We start from the raw sequence: 13,829 nt of genomic DNA on the forward strand, positions 1-13,829 counted from the left end.
TCAGATTTAAAATCCAGATAAACACAGTACCTGACACACTCTGTGCAGTTTATGTCTTAAACAGGTGAATGTTTCTGGCCAAAATTATACTCAAGAAATCAAGCTATAGAGAGGCTCTACCTAGGGTGTGGATCTGCATATTTTCACAACACACGTACTTAGGTCAGTAGGCAGCCCTTGACAGACTGTTTGTTTTTGTTTATGTATTTTTATGGCCGCGCCACTCGGCTTGCGGGATCTTACTTTCCTGACCAGGGACTGAACCCATGCCCTCAGCAGTGAAAGCACAGAGTCCTAACCACTGTACTGCCAGGGAATTCCCTTATTTTAAAAAATAATTCCTCCCATAGGTTCGTAGCTGCATCAGATTTTCATCTGAATCCCTGGTAATAAACAATATGGAATATTTCCCTAGTGATTGGGATGGATGATGTTTTAACTGTCCATCAGTGGTCACTTCCTTCCCTTGCATTTTGCTCTTCCAAGCATGTGGAACCATGTGCAGGTGATCCTAGAGTCCGTGTGAATCAGCCGTGAGGACAGACAGCAGTGAAGGCCATTGCCCTGTTGCCAGCCCAGCATCATTCCTGTACGTAAATTATTGATATATGTTGTACTTTTCTGTTTAATTCCCAGAATAAAATAATAAATATATTCCTTATTTGAAGTGAATGTATGCTTGTTGAAAAGTTAAAATTTTGTAGGTTTTATTGATTTATGTTGACTGGCCCTAGAATTGTGGCTAGAATTTTAAAATTTATGTGTTTTTCTTATTATAGAGGTAATATATGCACAGTTAAAAAGGTTAAAAAAAATACAGTGTAAAAAATGAATACCACCATCCAGTGTGTCCACTGTTAACTGGTTACGGGTATAAGTGCAATCCCATTTCTTTTTAGTGTTTGCCCAATTACTTTCTAGTTTTTGTTTCTAATATGAATGGAATCTTCTATTATATTTTCTAATTGGTTTTGGCTGATACATATAAAAAGCTGTAAATTATGATTTGGCCACATTCCTATATAAACTCATTTCTTTTTCACATTGATTTTGTTGTCTAGAACTGTCAGGAAAATTGACTAGTGCTGGTAATAGCTAACAACTTATCTTTTTCCTGACTTGACTGGAATGCCACAGTCTTCTTAATCTCTCTATCCCATACTTCTCCAGGAAAACTACCAAAACGTGTGGCCAGTGCAACTTGAAACCTCAAAATAAATTTAATACCATAATAAAACAGTGGTAGTTAACAAACATGATTTTTCCAAGTACACTTTGGGAACTTAAGTGATGATCATATATGGTTTCTCACTTAACTCCCTAAAGTTTATGAATTATATATATAGAATTTTATTGTTGAACTATCTTGCATTCCATTTTTAACATTCTTCTTGGCTGTGGTGTGTTAACCATTCAGTGAACTGCAGGATTTGATTTGGTGTTATTTTATTGTGGAATTTTGCAGCTGTGAGTGATGCTGGTTTATAGTGTTTGGGAAGAGGGAAACGTGTGTGTCTTCACATATGTGTCTATACTTTGTGTTTTCAATAATCTGTTCCTATGAAACAGCCATCTGAACACAGTGGCTTTAAATGACACCATTTTATCAGTTCTCCCAGTTCTGTGGGTTGAGTGGGCTCAGCTGGGAGGTTCTGCAGATCTTGCTTGGGGTCCCTAATGCAGTTGCATTCAGGTGGTGGCCTGGATGGGATGGCTTGGCCTCTGGTCTCCATGTGGGCCTCTCCCGTGGTTCTCTCCAGCAAGCTGGCTGGGCTTCTCACCTGGCAGCTTAGGACTCCTGCAGGGTTAAGAGGGTGGATGTGGGTGCTGCTAGTTTTCTTTCTTTTTTTTTTTTTAATTTTTTAAATTGTTTAAAAAATTTTTTTATTTTTTTGGCCGTGTTGGATCTTCATTGCTGCGCGCGGCCTTTCTCTAGTTGCGGCGAGCAGGGGCTACTCTTCGTTGCGGTGTGCGGGCTTCTCATTGCGGTGGCTTCTCTTGTTGTGGAGCACGGGCTCTAGGCATGCGGGCTTCAGTAGTTGTGGCACGTGGGCTCAGTAGTTGTGGCCCGCAGGCTCTAGAGCGCAGGCTCAGTAGTTGTGGCACACAGGCTTATTTGCTCCACGGTATGTGGGATCTTCCCGCACCAGGGCTCAAACCTGTGTCCTCTGCTTTGGCAGGCGGATTGTTAACCACTGTGCCACGAGGGAAGTCCCGCTGCTAGTTTTCTGAAGGGCTAGGCCTAGTACTGAACTAGTACTATTTCTGCCAAATCCAGTCAATTAATACAGTCATAGGCGCCCAGATTCAGTGAAGAGGCCACGTGAACCACATGAAGGCAGAATGAGAGGCCCCACAGTCAGATGGGGTGTCAGTGTTCTGGTGTCTCTTTTTAGTGGTGCTTGTTACTTTATTTCTAATAGAAATGTACCTTTTAAAATAGCATTAATACCTACAGAACCATCTCAGTATGAGTCTTCTTTGGAGAGAGATGTTGATCTTTGATGAATTTTTTATTTTCTTTAGTTTATGGTCAAGTTTTCTACTTTTTCTTAAGTAAATTTCAGTTAATCATGTTTTTCTAAATATTTTATTCTATATTTCGAAATGTTTTGAGGAATTGTTTTCTTTTCTCTACATATGGTCATTCCTAATATGTATTTGTCTTCCCTTTTTTGTCTTAGTCATGTAACTAAAGAATTATCTGTAATGATAATGCATTAATCTTTTAGGATTTAGAGGAGGAAGATGTAGATTTCAGGTGATCTATTGCTTTTCACAATTGATAGTATTTTTGGATGAGTTGAATTTATTCTGTTTTGTAACTTAAGAAAAAACAATGTTTTCATATAGTACAAAATGTCATAGCAAAGAAAGCAGCCATCTGCAAGTCAAGGACAGAGGCCTCAGGAAAAACAAACTTGCTAATAACCTTGATCTTGGATTTCTAGCCTCCAGAACTGTAAGAAAATAAATTTCTTTTGTTTAAGACACCCAGTCTGTAATATTTTGTTTTGGCAGCCCCTGCAAACTAATAGAGGGTGTTAAATACCTTTTGAGAAAAAAATCTATTGCCTTATTGATGGACACTTGAACAGTTTCCATCCTTTTACTAATTTCTAATTTCTTCATTGCTTTGTGGGTAATTTCAGTTTCCAAATAGTTGGGATTTTCCAGATGTCATTCTGGTCTTGAATTCTAATTTAGAAGAACCTTTTTTTTTTTTTTTTTTCAATTTAGTGAAGTTGATTTACAACGTTGTGTTAGTTTCAGGTGTACAGCAAAGTGACTCAGTTATACATATACATGTATTCATTCTTTTTCAGATTCTTTACCCATATAGGTTATTACAGAATATTGAATAGAGTTCCCTCTGCTATACAGTAGGTCCTTGTTGGTTATCTATTTTATGTATAGTTGTGTGTGTATGTTAATCCCAATCTCCTAATTTATCTCTCCACCCCCCCCACATTTCCCCTTTGGTAACCATATGTTTGTTTTCAAAATCTGAGTCTGTTTTGTAAACAGAATTTGTATCATTTTTTAAATTAGATTCCACATATGAATGATATCATATAATGTTTGTGTTTCTGACTTACTTCACTTTGTATGATAATCTCTAGGTCCAACCTTGTTGCTGCAAACGGCATTATTTGTTCTTTTTTATGGCTAATATACCATTGTATATATGTACCACATCTTCTTTATCCATTCCTCTGTTGATGGACATTTAGGTTGCTTCCATGTCCTGGCTATTGTAAATAGTGCTGTGTTGGGGTGCATGTATCTTTTCAAATTATGGTTTTCTCTGGATATATGCCCAGGAGTGTGATTGCTAGATCACATGGTAGTTCTATTTTCAGTTTTTTAAGGAACCTCTGTACTATTCTCCATAGGCTTGTACCAATTTACAGTCCTACCAACAGTGTGGGAGGGTTCCTTTTTTTCCACACCTTCACCAGCATTTATCATTTGTGGACTTTTTGATGATGGCCATTCTGACTGGTGTGAGGTGATGCCTCACTGTAGTTTTGATTTGCATTTCTCTGATAATTAGTGATGTTAAACATCTTTTCATTTGCTTTTTGGCCATCTGTATATCTTCTTTGGAAAAATGTCTATTTAGATCTTTTGCCCATTTCTTGATTGGGTTGTGTTTTTTTTGACATAGAGCTGCCTGAGCTGTTTGTGTATTTTGGAGATTATCCCTTGTTGGTCGCTTTGTTTGCAAATATTTTCTCCCTTTCTGTGGGTTGTCTTTTTGTTTTAAAGTTTCCTTTGCTGTGCAAAAGCTTTTTAAGTTTAATTAGGTCCCATTTGTTTATTTTTGTTTTTATTTTCATTACTCTAGGAAGTGGATCAAAAAAGATATCGCTGCGATTTATGTCAAAGAGCGTTGTTTTGTTTTTTTAATTTATTTTTTGGCTGTGCTGTGCTGCTTGTGGGATCTTAGTTCCCTGACCAGGGATCGAGCCCAGGGCCCATGGCAGTGAAAGAGCTAAGTCTTAACCACTGGACCACCAGGGAATTCCCTAAGAGTGTTCTGCCTGTGTTTTCCTCTAAGAGTTTTTACTCTCTGGCCTTACATTTAGGTCTTTGATCCGTTTTGAGTTTATTTTTGTGTATGGTGTTAGAGAGCGTCCTAATTTCATTCTCTTACATGTAGCTGTCCAGTTTTCTCAGCACCACTTTTCCCCATTGTGTATCCTTGCCTCCTTTGTCATAGATTAATTGACCACAGGTGCGTGGACAGAAGAACCCACTTGATGGTGTTGAGTCCTCCTGTCCAGGATCTGATCTTCCCATCTTTTCCAGTGGTTTAAGGTTTTTCTCATTCAAGCATGTACAGTGACTGTACAGATAGATAGTGGGGAGGTGCAACAGCTTCAGGACAGCAGTTGCCTCCAGGAAGGTTGAATGCAATAGAACAGGGACTGTGCTTTTATCCAAAATGTTGTAACAATGTTGTTTTTTTTTTTTGCGGTACGCTGGCCTCTCACTGTTGTGGCCTCTCCCGTTGCGGAGCACAGGCTCCGGACGCGCAGGCTCAGCGGCCGTGGCTCACGGGCCCAGCCGCTCTGCAGCATGTGGGATCTTCCCGGACCGGGGCACGAACCCGTGTCCCCTGCATCGGCAGGTGGACTCTCAACCACTGCGCCACCAGGGAATCCCATAACAATGTTTTTAGTACATCTGAATATTTATGTAATACATATGAATGTTTCTTATGAAACTATTTTTCTATATCTTTGAAATATTTTATAGTTTAAAAAATACTTAGGGGCTTCCCTGGTGGCGCAGTGGTTAAGAATCTGCCTGCCAACGCAGAAGACACAGGTTCGAGCCCCGGTCTGGGAAGATCCCACGTGCCGCAGAGCAACTAAGCCCGTGCGCCACCACTACTGAGCCCGTGCGCCACCACTACTGAAGCCCGAGAGCCTAGAGCCCGTGCTCTGCAACAAGAGAAGCCACCACAGTGAGAAGCCCACTCACCACAATGAAGAGTAGCCCCTGCTCGACACAACTAGAGAAAGCCCAAGCGCAGCAATGAAGACCCAACGCAGCCAAAAATAAGTAACAATAAAAAAACACTTAGAAATCAATTTGAATAGAAAAGGACTTTTATTGCAAATACAGTGACTCTTCATGTTACAGTAGTTTATTCTGATAAACCAAAGGGCCATAATTTATGTATATTTTGGATATAAAACTATACTTTTTTTTTTTTTTACATATACTTTCCAGTGTGATGACACTTCAGTGAGGAAAAGATTGCATTCACAATAGAAACCATCCTCCCTGAGTCCACAGCCCTAAAATAACAAGCACTGTCCAAACATCCCTGCAGTGGAGCTGACCCCGACAAAGGGGCTTCCCCTCCTCTATCCCTCATCGCCAGTTGACAGTCACAGGCAGTGAAGCATTTCTGGAGTGTCTGTATCCACCCACTATGGAGAATGCCAGTGACTCAACCAGAGCAGCAACAGTGCAGCCCTGACTTTGCATTTTAGTCTCTGTAGCCAAGGTCAGAAGTAAAACATCAAAACTATTTTACCATTTACCTTGCTGAGAGCCCCCATAACCTGTTTCACTAGTAAGCAGCAAATTTAGGAATTTTACCTAGGGACCACTAAAAAAATATATAGTCTTTTCCAACATGTCTGTTTCCCCAGCATCTGGCACATAGTCGACCTTCATTAAATGCTTGTGGGGCGAACAGAGAGTCATAATCCTCATCTGTCCAGGGGTGTGCGGCCAATGAGCCATAGAAGTTATGGCATCACAGTGGTTTACTTTGAAAAGATGTTCTTTCAAAATGAACTCCAGGGAGAAAAGCAGTCTACACAGAGAGAGATGCTGAAGCGATCTTACTGAGTAGTTTGTTGAGAGCTCTAACTCTTTCTTCCAAGAATCGGGATTTTTTCTCAGCACCTCGTTGCTTCTCTTCAGTGACCTGAAGCGCTTTCGTTAGGTGAGCATTTTCCACGTAGAGCTCCTTGAGCAGCAAATCAGATCGTGTATTCTTTTCAAACTGGACAGGGGAGAAAGCCACACTGCACTGTGAATCTAATGCAGAAATGCCATGCTACCAGCTTGCCCCTCCCAGTCTTCCACGTTGTTCAAACCACAGTTTGGGGATTCTTAACAAATTGGAGACAAATATTGGATGTAATGACAATTTTTGTTATCCTGGCGGGAGAGAGGAAATTGAGAATCTGATGAACTATGTGGTAGGGAAAACTTAAGCAAATTTTGCACAAATTGATTTTTACCATAAAATGAAGACAAAGAGACCAAAATCTGTAGGCCTCAAAAAGAAAGGAAATTGTCAAGAGTACCCAAAATGTTTGGCTCATCTCAGTGTGCTCTGCAGGCCCATCCCGTCACCCAGGACACAATGAGGCACTGTGGTCACCACACACACAGCAGCTGTAGGGGCTTCAGTGATGGGGACACAGGCCACACTAGTCAGGTGCTAAGACACAGGGGTCCCAGATTTGCGCTTCGTGAGTCAGCACTAAATACATGCACTCAAGTAGTTAACTGAGCAGCTCCGTTGGCCAGGTGCTGCCCTGGCAACAGCCCTGCTCTCACAGGGCATGTATTCCAATGGAAGGAGACAGACCAGAACCAAGCACGCAGTGTTGGATGGTGGGACTGGTGGTGGACCAGTGTCGGGTGGTGGGACCTGCTAACAGAAAACCCAGGAGAGGACACACAGCTGAGACTGAGGTGAACAGAGAGGGCTTCTCTGTATGTTGACATTTGGACGGAGATCTGAATAAAGCACCGGGTAAGTCAGTGAGGCTGTCTGGCATGAACATTCCACGCAGAGCTGGCACGTGGGGATGACAGGAATGGCCAGGAGGCCTGTGAGGAAGTCAGAGCTGCCATGCTGGCTGGGCAGGGGCCCAAGGGGAGGGGAATAGGTCCTGCAGAACCTTGAAGGCCACTGTAAAAACTGCCTTTTACTCTGAGGGATGTGGACAGACTGGAGGTTTCTGAGCAGAGGAGGGCCAACACCTCCGTCCCATTTGAAGGTGACTGTTGCCACCGAAAGCACATCAAAGGAAACAAGGACACCAGCTGTTAGGACCCAAGAGCTGGGGGCTCTGTATCCAGGATGAGATGGGAAGGGGTCCGTCAGGACGCCACGGCTTTGGACTGGGGCGGGCAGGTGAGAGCACAGACAGCTCTGAAGGGACTGCCGTAAAGAGGAGCAGAGAGGTGGTAGGACCAGGGCTCTGGAGGGTGGTGTTGAGACAAGGCTGCAGAGGAGGGGGGCTGGGGCGGCGGGGAGGGGACACGGGCACATGCATTTCTGTGGGCACGTGTGGTCGTCCAGTGAAACAAGCGCAGAGCACAGCTGAGGGGAGAGGTGCTGGAGGTCAGAGACAGGAGGGAAGGGGCCCGCCGGAGAGGGCAGTGGGGGCGAGGGTGTCGTTGGGACAGCTCCCCGGCCACCCTGGCACCTCCACGTGCAGGAGCCTCAGGATTCACCTGGGGTTTGGGTTGAGGATTTGCCAGGAGTGACTGGGGGAGTCACCGAGTCTGACTGCTGGGAAGGAACGTGAGGACCAGGGACAGAGAGGGTGGGAGGATGGCAGTGCCGGCAGGGGAGGGGCTGCAGAGATGCGGGGGTGGTCAGGAGTGGGTGGCCTGCACAGAGCGACGCTGCCCGGGGACCTGCAGCTCCGGATGCCGCAGATGAGCCATACTTGACTGCTGTGTAAGAACAGTATTTCTACAGATTCTCATGCTTCACTTCCTGTAGCTCCAAGTAGAACTTTTAGGGCAGCAATGGCCTCTCTCTCTCTCCTCTCCCCCTCAGCGATTCCACAGGACATGGGGTTCTCTTGGGCTATGTCTCCCTGATCAGCCACTTGAACGCCCAGACGAGGCGGCATCACTTACCTGCTCCTTCAGCTCACACACTTTCTCTTGGAGGAGCGCTTCCACGTTCTTCAGAATCATTTCCACCTCCTCCACCCGCTCTTCTGCGGCTTTCAGCTGTTTTTCATGTGCTTCCTGCACAAAAGGAGGTTAGAGACGAACACTGTACATTTTAAAAAGAATCATCACGGGTTTATTTACTTTAGAATGGAAATGAGCTGAAGTGTGCAAATTTGAGCGTGTGGATAACCTTTCATTCGTAGAGGGATGGTTAGAGATGTCTCACAAGCCACAAAGCTGCATTCCTCATTGTAGTCTAAGCAGATCAGCAGACTGCTTTGTGCTAGGATTTGTCCTTTGAGTCCTAAATGACTCAAAGGTGAGTTTCCCCAAACACGTTAGTCTTTCTAAAGGATTTCTGACTAAATTTCTTTGTTGTGTCAATAATCTCTCACAGCTTAGCTGTCTCTCCAGCGTAACGTTTTTGCATAATGCTGAAAGGCTATTCTTCGTTAGAACTTGTTTTACAAACGTCGAATTTCACCCACCTTTGCAGGCTTGCGCCAGTTCCTCCCTCGTGAAGGTGCCTCACCCTCTGGCCCCCCCACCCCCACCTCACGATCTCTGAGGAACAAGATGTGCCCCGCAGGCTTACACTTTAAGGTGCTCACTCACTGGTGCCTGAGAGGCTGCTTTGAGGTGGGAACCGCTGCCACCAGAAGTTGACAGAAACGGAAGCACAGAGAGGTTAACTGGCCTGAGGTCACTCGGCTGGGGTGGTGCAGCCAGGGTCCAGATCCCTGCAGTGAGTGCTCTGAGCCACTGCCCTGCTGCCCTTTGAGGCTGCGACTCTGCTTCTACGTGTCTAGACGCCTAGGTCAGCACCTGGCACACAGCCGGGCTCCCCAAGTCTGTGCTGTCACTGCGCTGACGTCTTGTCCAACCGCCCCCCATGCCCTGGCTACCTTTAAACATGCCAAGCACAGCCCACCTCAGGACCTTTGCACCTGCCTGTACTCTCACAGGGCTACACAGGCAGGGACCCTGCCCATCGCCTCCCTCGCGGCCCCTCTATCACCATCTTTCAGGCCTGGAAGCAGGGACCGTGTGTGTGGCCGTGTGGCTGGCTGCAGACACGTGCAGCCCGGAAGACAGACTGGGGGGCCTTCTGGGTCAGCTACTCAACGCCCCCCAGTTCTCAGGGAAAGTTGGGTCCCATAGCTTCCATAAACCAGTCCTCACGTAGTGGGACATCTGCGGGGCCATCTTCCCCTGGGCACCTGGGCAGCTTTTGGCTAAGTCACCAGAGAGCCAACCTTACCCTCCCCGTCACCCTCGGCCGGCCCTCGGGCCCCTGTCCTCACTTACCCGTTCCTCCTCCTGGAGCTGCCGAGCCGCCTGCCGCTCCCCTTCCAGCAGCTGCTGCAGCTCAGCCACGCGGCCCCGAGGCACCAGCTGCTCCATCTGCTCCTGCAGCTGCTGGACCGCGTGGGCGTGCTGGGACTGGGCCAGCCTCAGCCTCATGGTGGCCCCATACAGCTGCCCGGGGAGAAGGCACCCAGTGTTGGGGTGACTGCCCAGAGCTACCGGGTCACTACCAGACACAGAAGACTGCATCCCTACCTTTAAGGTCACCCCACAAGGGAAGTGTCTGCAGCAAAACCCACGATTCCTAAAGAGCCCGTTCAGCTGAATTCTGACGCCCAAACTCCATTCAGCTGGCGCTTCTGCACAGCGAGAGCCAGGAAGGCCTGCCTGTAATCCTCCACGTGACCTCCCGCCGGATTACGTAACCTGTCATGTTTACCTTCCGGGTACATTACTGGGGTGTAATTCCTTTAATACTGTGACCCACGCCAGCTGTGTACGGCAGCCTTCCTCTAAGTGAAGAGTTCACGCTCCTGACACCTGGCTGCGGCCGGGGTCCCAGAGGTGGGTTACACAGTGATCAGCGAGGGGCTAGGAGCAGGTGTGGATGGACCTCAGCACCCGCTCCCTGGGCACAGAACCCACTGGGTCATTGGTACCAAGCTGTCCAGAGCCTGGCCACTTCCCCTGACGGACCACCTGGGAGGCCAGATCTCAACACCACTTATATCACTTGGACTCTGGCGGCTTCGCCTGGAACACACAGAACTTCCCTCTGAGACCCCACAGACAGGAGAGGCAACAGCTCTGCCAGGGCTCCTGCCGAGGGCAGGTTGGAGAGGAGGGCACCGGCCACGCCAGGCAGGAGCGAGGCTGTGAGCCCGCAGCCCCACGTCCCTCACTGTCCCGTGTCACTGCGTGTCTGAGGGGCCACCCCAGGCGGTTCTCCAGGATGGGTCCCCCCCAGAGACACACCCGTACACACGGGTCCAGCAGGGCAGCTACCATGCTCTTTGGGATGAAGAGAGGGGAGGACAGTTCTCACACACTCTCCACCAGATGTAGCCTCCTCCCGCCTTTCGAGATTCAGACGGTCACTCTGCAGTCACTCTGGCCCGTGTCTGAGGCCCCGCCCACCCGAAAGGGCTCTTCACGCCCCTGCCCAGGTTCTTCGCCGCCCGCTCTCCACTTGGCTGGGTGGTACATCAGCACCGCCCAACTGAGTGCCCCGAGCCCCCTCCTTGTGAAGTGAGGTGCGGGTGGAGGCTAGGCTGCCTCCGGAGAGCCCTGCTCAACTGCCACGTGAGAAGGGGGACGTCCCCAGGAGAGCAGTGGGGCCACTGCAGCCGAGAAGCCAGGGCCTCCGCGTTCTGGATGCCGGGGCGGGGCAGCGAGCCCCTCAGACAGCAGCCCCTCCTGCCCTGAATCCAAGCTGGACCGGCAGAATGTGGGGAAGTGATATTCAGAACTCCCGGGCACCGGCCTCAGAAGCCCAGCCACCTGTATGCTCTTCTGGGGGCGCCTGGTTGCTGCACCACGAGAAGCCCATGCCGTGGAGAGGCCGGTGCGGGTGCCCCAGTCCATGGCACCCCTGTAAGTGCCCTCTTGGACGCCTGGTTCCCCTGCTGGACCTCTGACCTTGAAACCACTCATGGTGCACCGGTGGCCACTCCCGCCTTCCCCCGTGGCTCTGTGTGCACCTCACCTCCGCACACCCAGAGGGTCCCTAGGTGCCCTGGAAGCTCCTTACTTCCCTTCTCCACACTTTCATCCAGGTGTGTTTCACGGGGGTCCTTGTCTAAATCACAAAAGGGGACGCCAGCTCATGTCACAGCAGCCTGCTTAAGTGCAGTATCTCCTGCCTGTGACGGCGGCTGAATGTTGGGCATCCCAGCGGGCACGGAAACCTCTGGCAGCCCAGCCCTCCTGCCAGCAGACGGATCTGACTCCTTAGCCTCGAAGGCTCAATCTAGTCCAGGCAATTTCTCAAGGTTCCTCTTGCACTAAAAACAGAGAAGGGAGCCCCCAGTACGTGGCGGCACCTCGGGGAAAGTGCCTGCTTACAGCGGGGGGCTGAGCCCACAGGAGCCTGACAGCACCTCGTAAGGCCCAGGTGGGGGGTCCCACACCCAGACTGACCCCTCTGCAGCCCCGGGCCATCTGAGAAATGACTGTTCACACCAGGTGACCACGGCCAAGTCCAGGAATCAGGCCAGGGGCCAGCTGGGGAACCTGGTACAAAGGCTGGGCAGAGGCGTGCGGGTTAGAGACCCTCTCCCACGGCCCTTTTCCCGCTGCCGTACCCTGGCCCTCCAAGCACACCCCAGGTCTGAGTCCACACTGGGCCCGTGGCCCTCAGGGCACCTCACCCCGTCACCTCGCTTCTCCTGCTCGAGCTCCTCAGAAGAACCAGCCCCGTGTCCCTGAACCTCACGCTGTCAGGCACCCGCCGTCCCTCCTGGGCCCACTCTGCTCACATCTGTGTGTCCCACACCGTGAACTCCCTGCCTCCCGAGCCTGGTGCGTGCTGGACAAATGCTGCGGCAGGAAAGCGGGTGGAACACCCACAGGTATGTGACACCTGGGCTCCACTGGGGGCGCGGAGCTGGGTCACCTCGGGGGCTGCTCTTCCCTGTTGGCCTGGACCTCAGAGGCCACCTGCCACGTTCCCTGGCCCCTCCATCTGTAGAGGGCACACCTGGAGGCACTGCTATGGCCTCCTCCCCTCGTGAGGAACAGGCACAGCTCTTCACGTGGCTCACTCGAGTTCAACCCGACCCTGGACTGAGCCTGACTCAGTCCTGGGCCTGGCAGGTGCCCAACTAGCCGGGTGATCTGACGCAGACCAACGATGCCCCTGGCTGGACTAGTCCCAGCCAGGCTGTCAGAGGCAAGGCTGACCCCTCCCGGGCCGGGACCACCGCGCACACCCACCTGGTCCCGACTCTCTTCGAGGGCCTCTCTCAGCTGTGACTGTGCCAGTCTCAGGCTCTGCCGTTCCTGAGTCACGTGTTCAAGTTCAAGTTCAAGTTTTTGGATTTGGTTATCCTGTTTTTTAAAAATCAATTTCACAAGCATAAGAAGTATCTTAGCAATGTGATACACGTTTAATGCAGAAACTTCAGAAAAGCAAAAATTACAAAATTCAACTCATCCATGATCCCAGCAGCCTGAGGACCGCACCCGACGTTCTGCTGTATCTCCTGGCCCTCCCTCCACACGCACGGGCTTCCGTCACTAAGACGTATGCTGTGCTTTCCCCCTCTTATTATATCTTGGCTGTTAAATACTTTTCAAAAACATGGTTTTTAATGGCTGCACCATCATTTACTGACTAATTCAATACTGTTGATGATTCAAAGCTGATTCCAATTCTGTTTTGCTATTATAAATACCACAGCAATGAAAATACTTCCACCTAAGTCCTTACACAATGCTCAGTAAAGTTCCCACTAGCAGAACCATGAAGCCAGAGTGCACGGACGTTCTTGATGCTCTTGATGTATATTTTGCCATATTGTCCTCCAGAGAGGTTGTACCAACTTACTCTCCTATCATCAGGATTTAATCCCTTTCTACTACTTTTTCTAGATACCAGGCTTTGTAAAAGCTGCTGAAGTCCACATATTTTCAGGGCTTGCTTGTTAAGTCCCTCCCTTTACCTCCAGGCACATCAGGGCTGTTCCGCATCTGTTTCAGGCCAGCCTGTCTGCCCCTCCCTGCCCTGCCGGCCACTCACCTGCAGCTCCTCCCGGCACGCCGCCTCCTCCAGTCTCTGTGTCAGCAGCTGAACAGTGATGTGATTCTTCTTGCTCTGGGCCTGGTGGGTAGAGGCCTCCTCTCCCAGCTGCAGGACCCTGTGGTTGAGCTGGGACAATTCATCCTTGCATTTCTGACTCTAGAACAAAAAGGGATAAAACACAGATGAAACAGTTATTGTTTTAAACCAACAGCATTCCCGTGGTTCTCAACCAGGGACACTCTTGCTCCCCGAGGGACTCTTGGCAATGTCTGGAGGCCATTTTGGTCATCACAGCTAGCGGGGCGGGGTTACTACTAGAAACTAG

General features: G+C 49.1%; 1 protein-coding gene across 1 annotated transcript in view; it reads right to left on the bottom strand.

Moving 5' to 3' along the window:
• Nucleotides 1-6,169: 6,169 nt before the first annotated feature.
• Nucleotides 6,170-13,829, bottom strand: part of NINL (ninein like) — a 60,547-nt gene continuing 52,887 nt past the window's right edge. Inside the window, exons 20-24 of the mRNA XM_079718958.1 lie at nucleotides 13,502-13,660; nucleotides 12,697-12,810; nucleotides 9,763-9,933; nucleotides 8,416-8,529; nucleotides 6,170-6,532 (exon numbers count right to left, since the gene is read on the bottom strand). Coding sequence (XP_079575084.1) covers nucleotides 6,341-6,532; nucleotides 8,416-8,529; nucleotides 9,763-9,933; nucleotides 12,697-12,810; nucleotides 13,502-13,660 — 750 coding nt within the window. The 3' untranslated portion in view covers nucleotides 6,170-6,340. The remainder of the gene's footprint in view (nucleotides 6,533-8,415; nucleotides 8,530-9,762; nucleotides 9,934-12,696; nucleotides 12,811-13,501; nucleotides 13,661-13,829) is intronic.

Source organism: Hyperoodon ampullatus (genome assembly GCF_949752795.1).
Source record: "Hyperoodon ampullatus genome assembly, chromosome: 14".
Lineage (NCBI taxonomy): Eukaryota > Metazoa > Chordata > Mammalia > Artiodactyla > Ziphiidae > Hyperoodon > Hyperoodon ampullatus.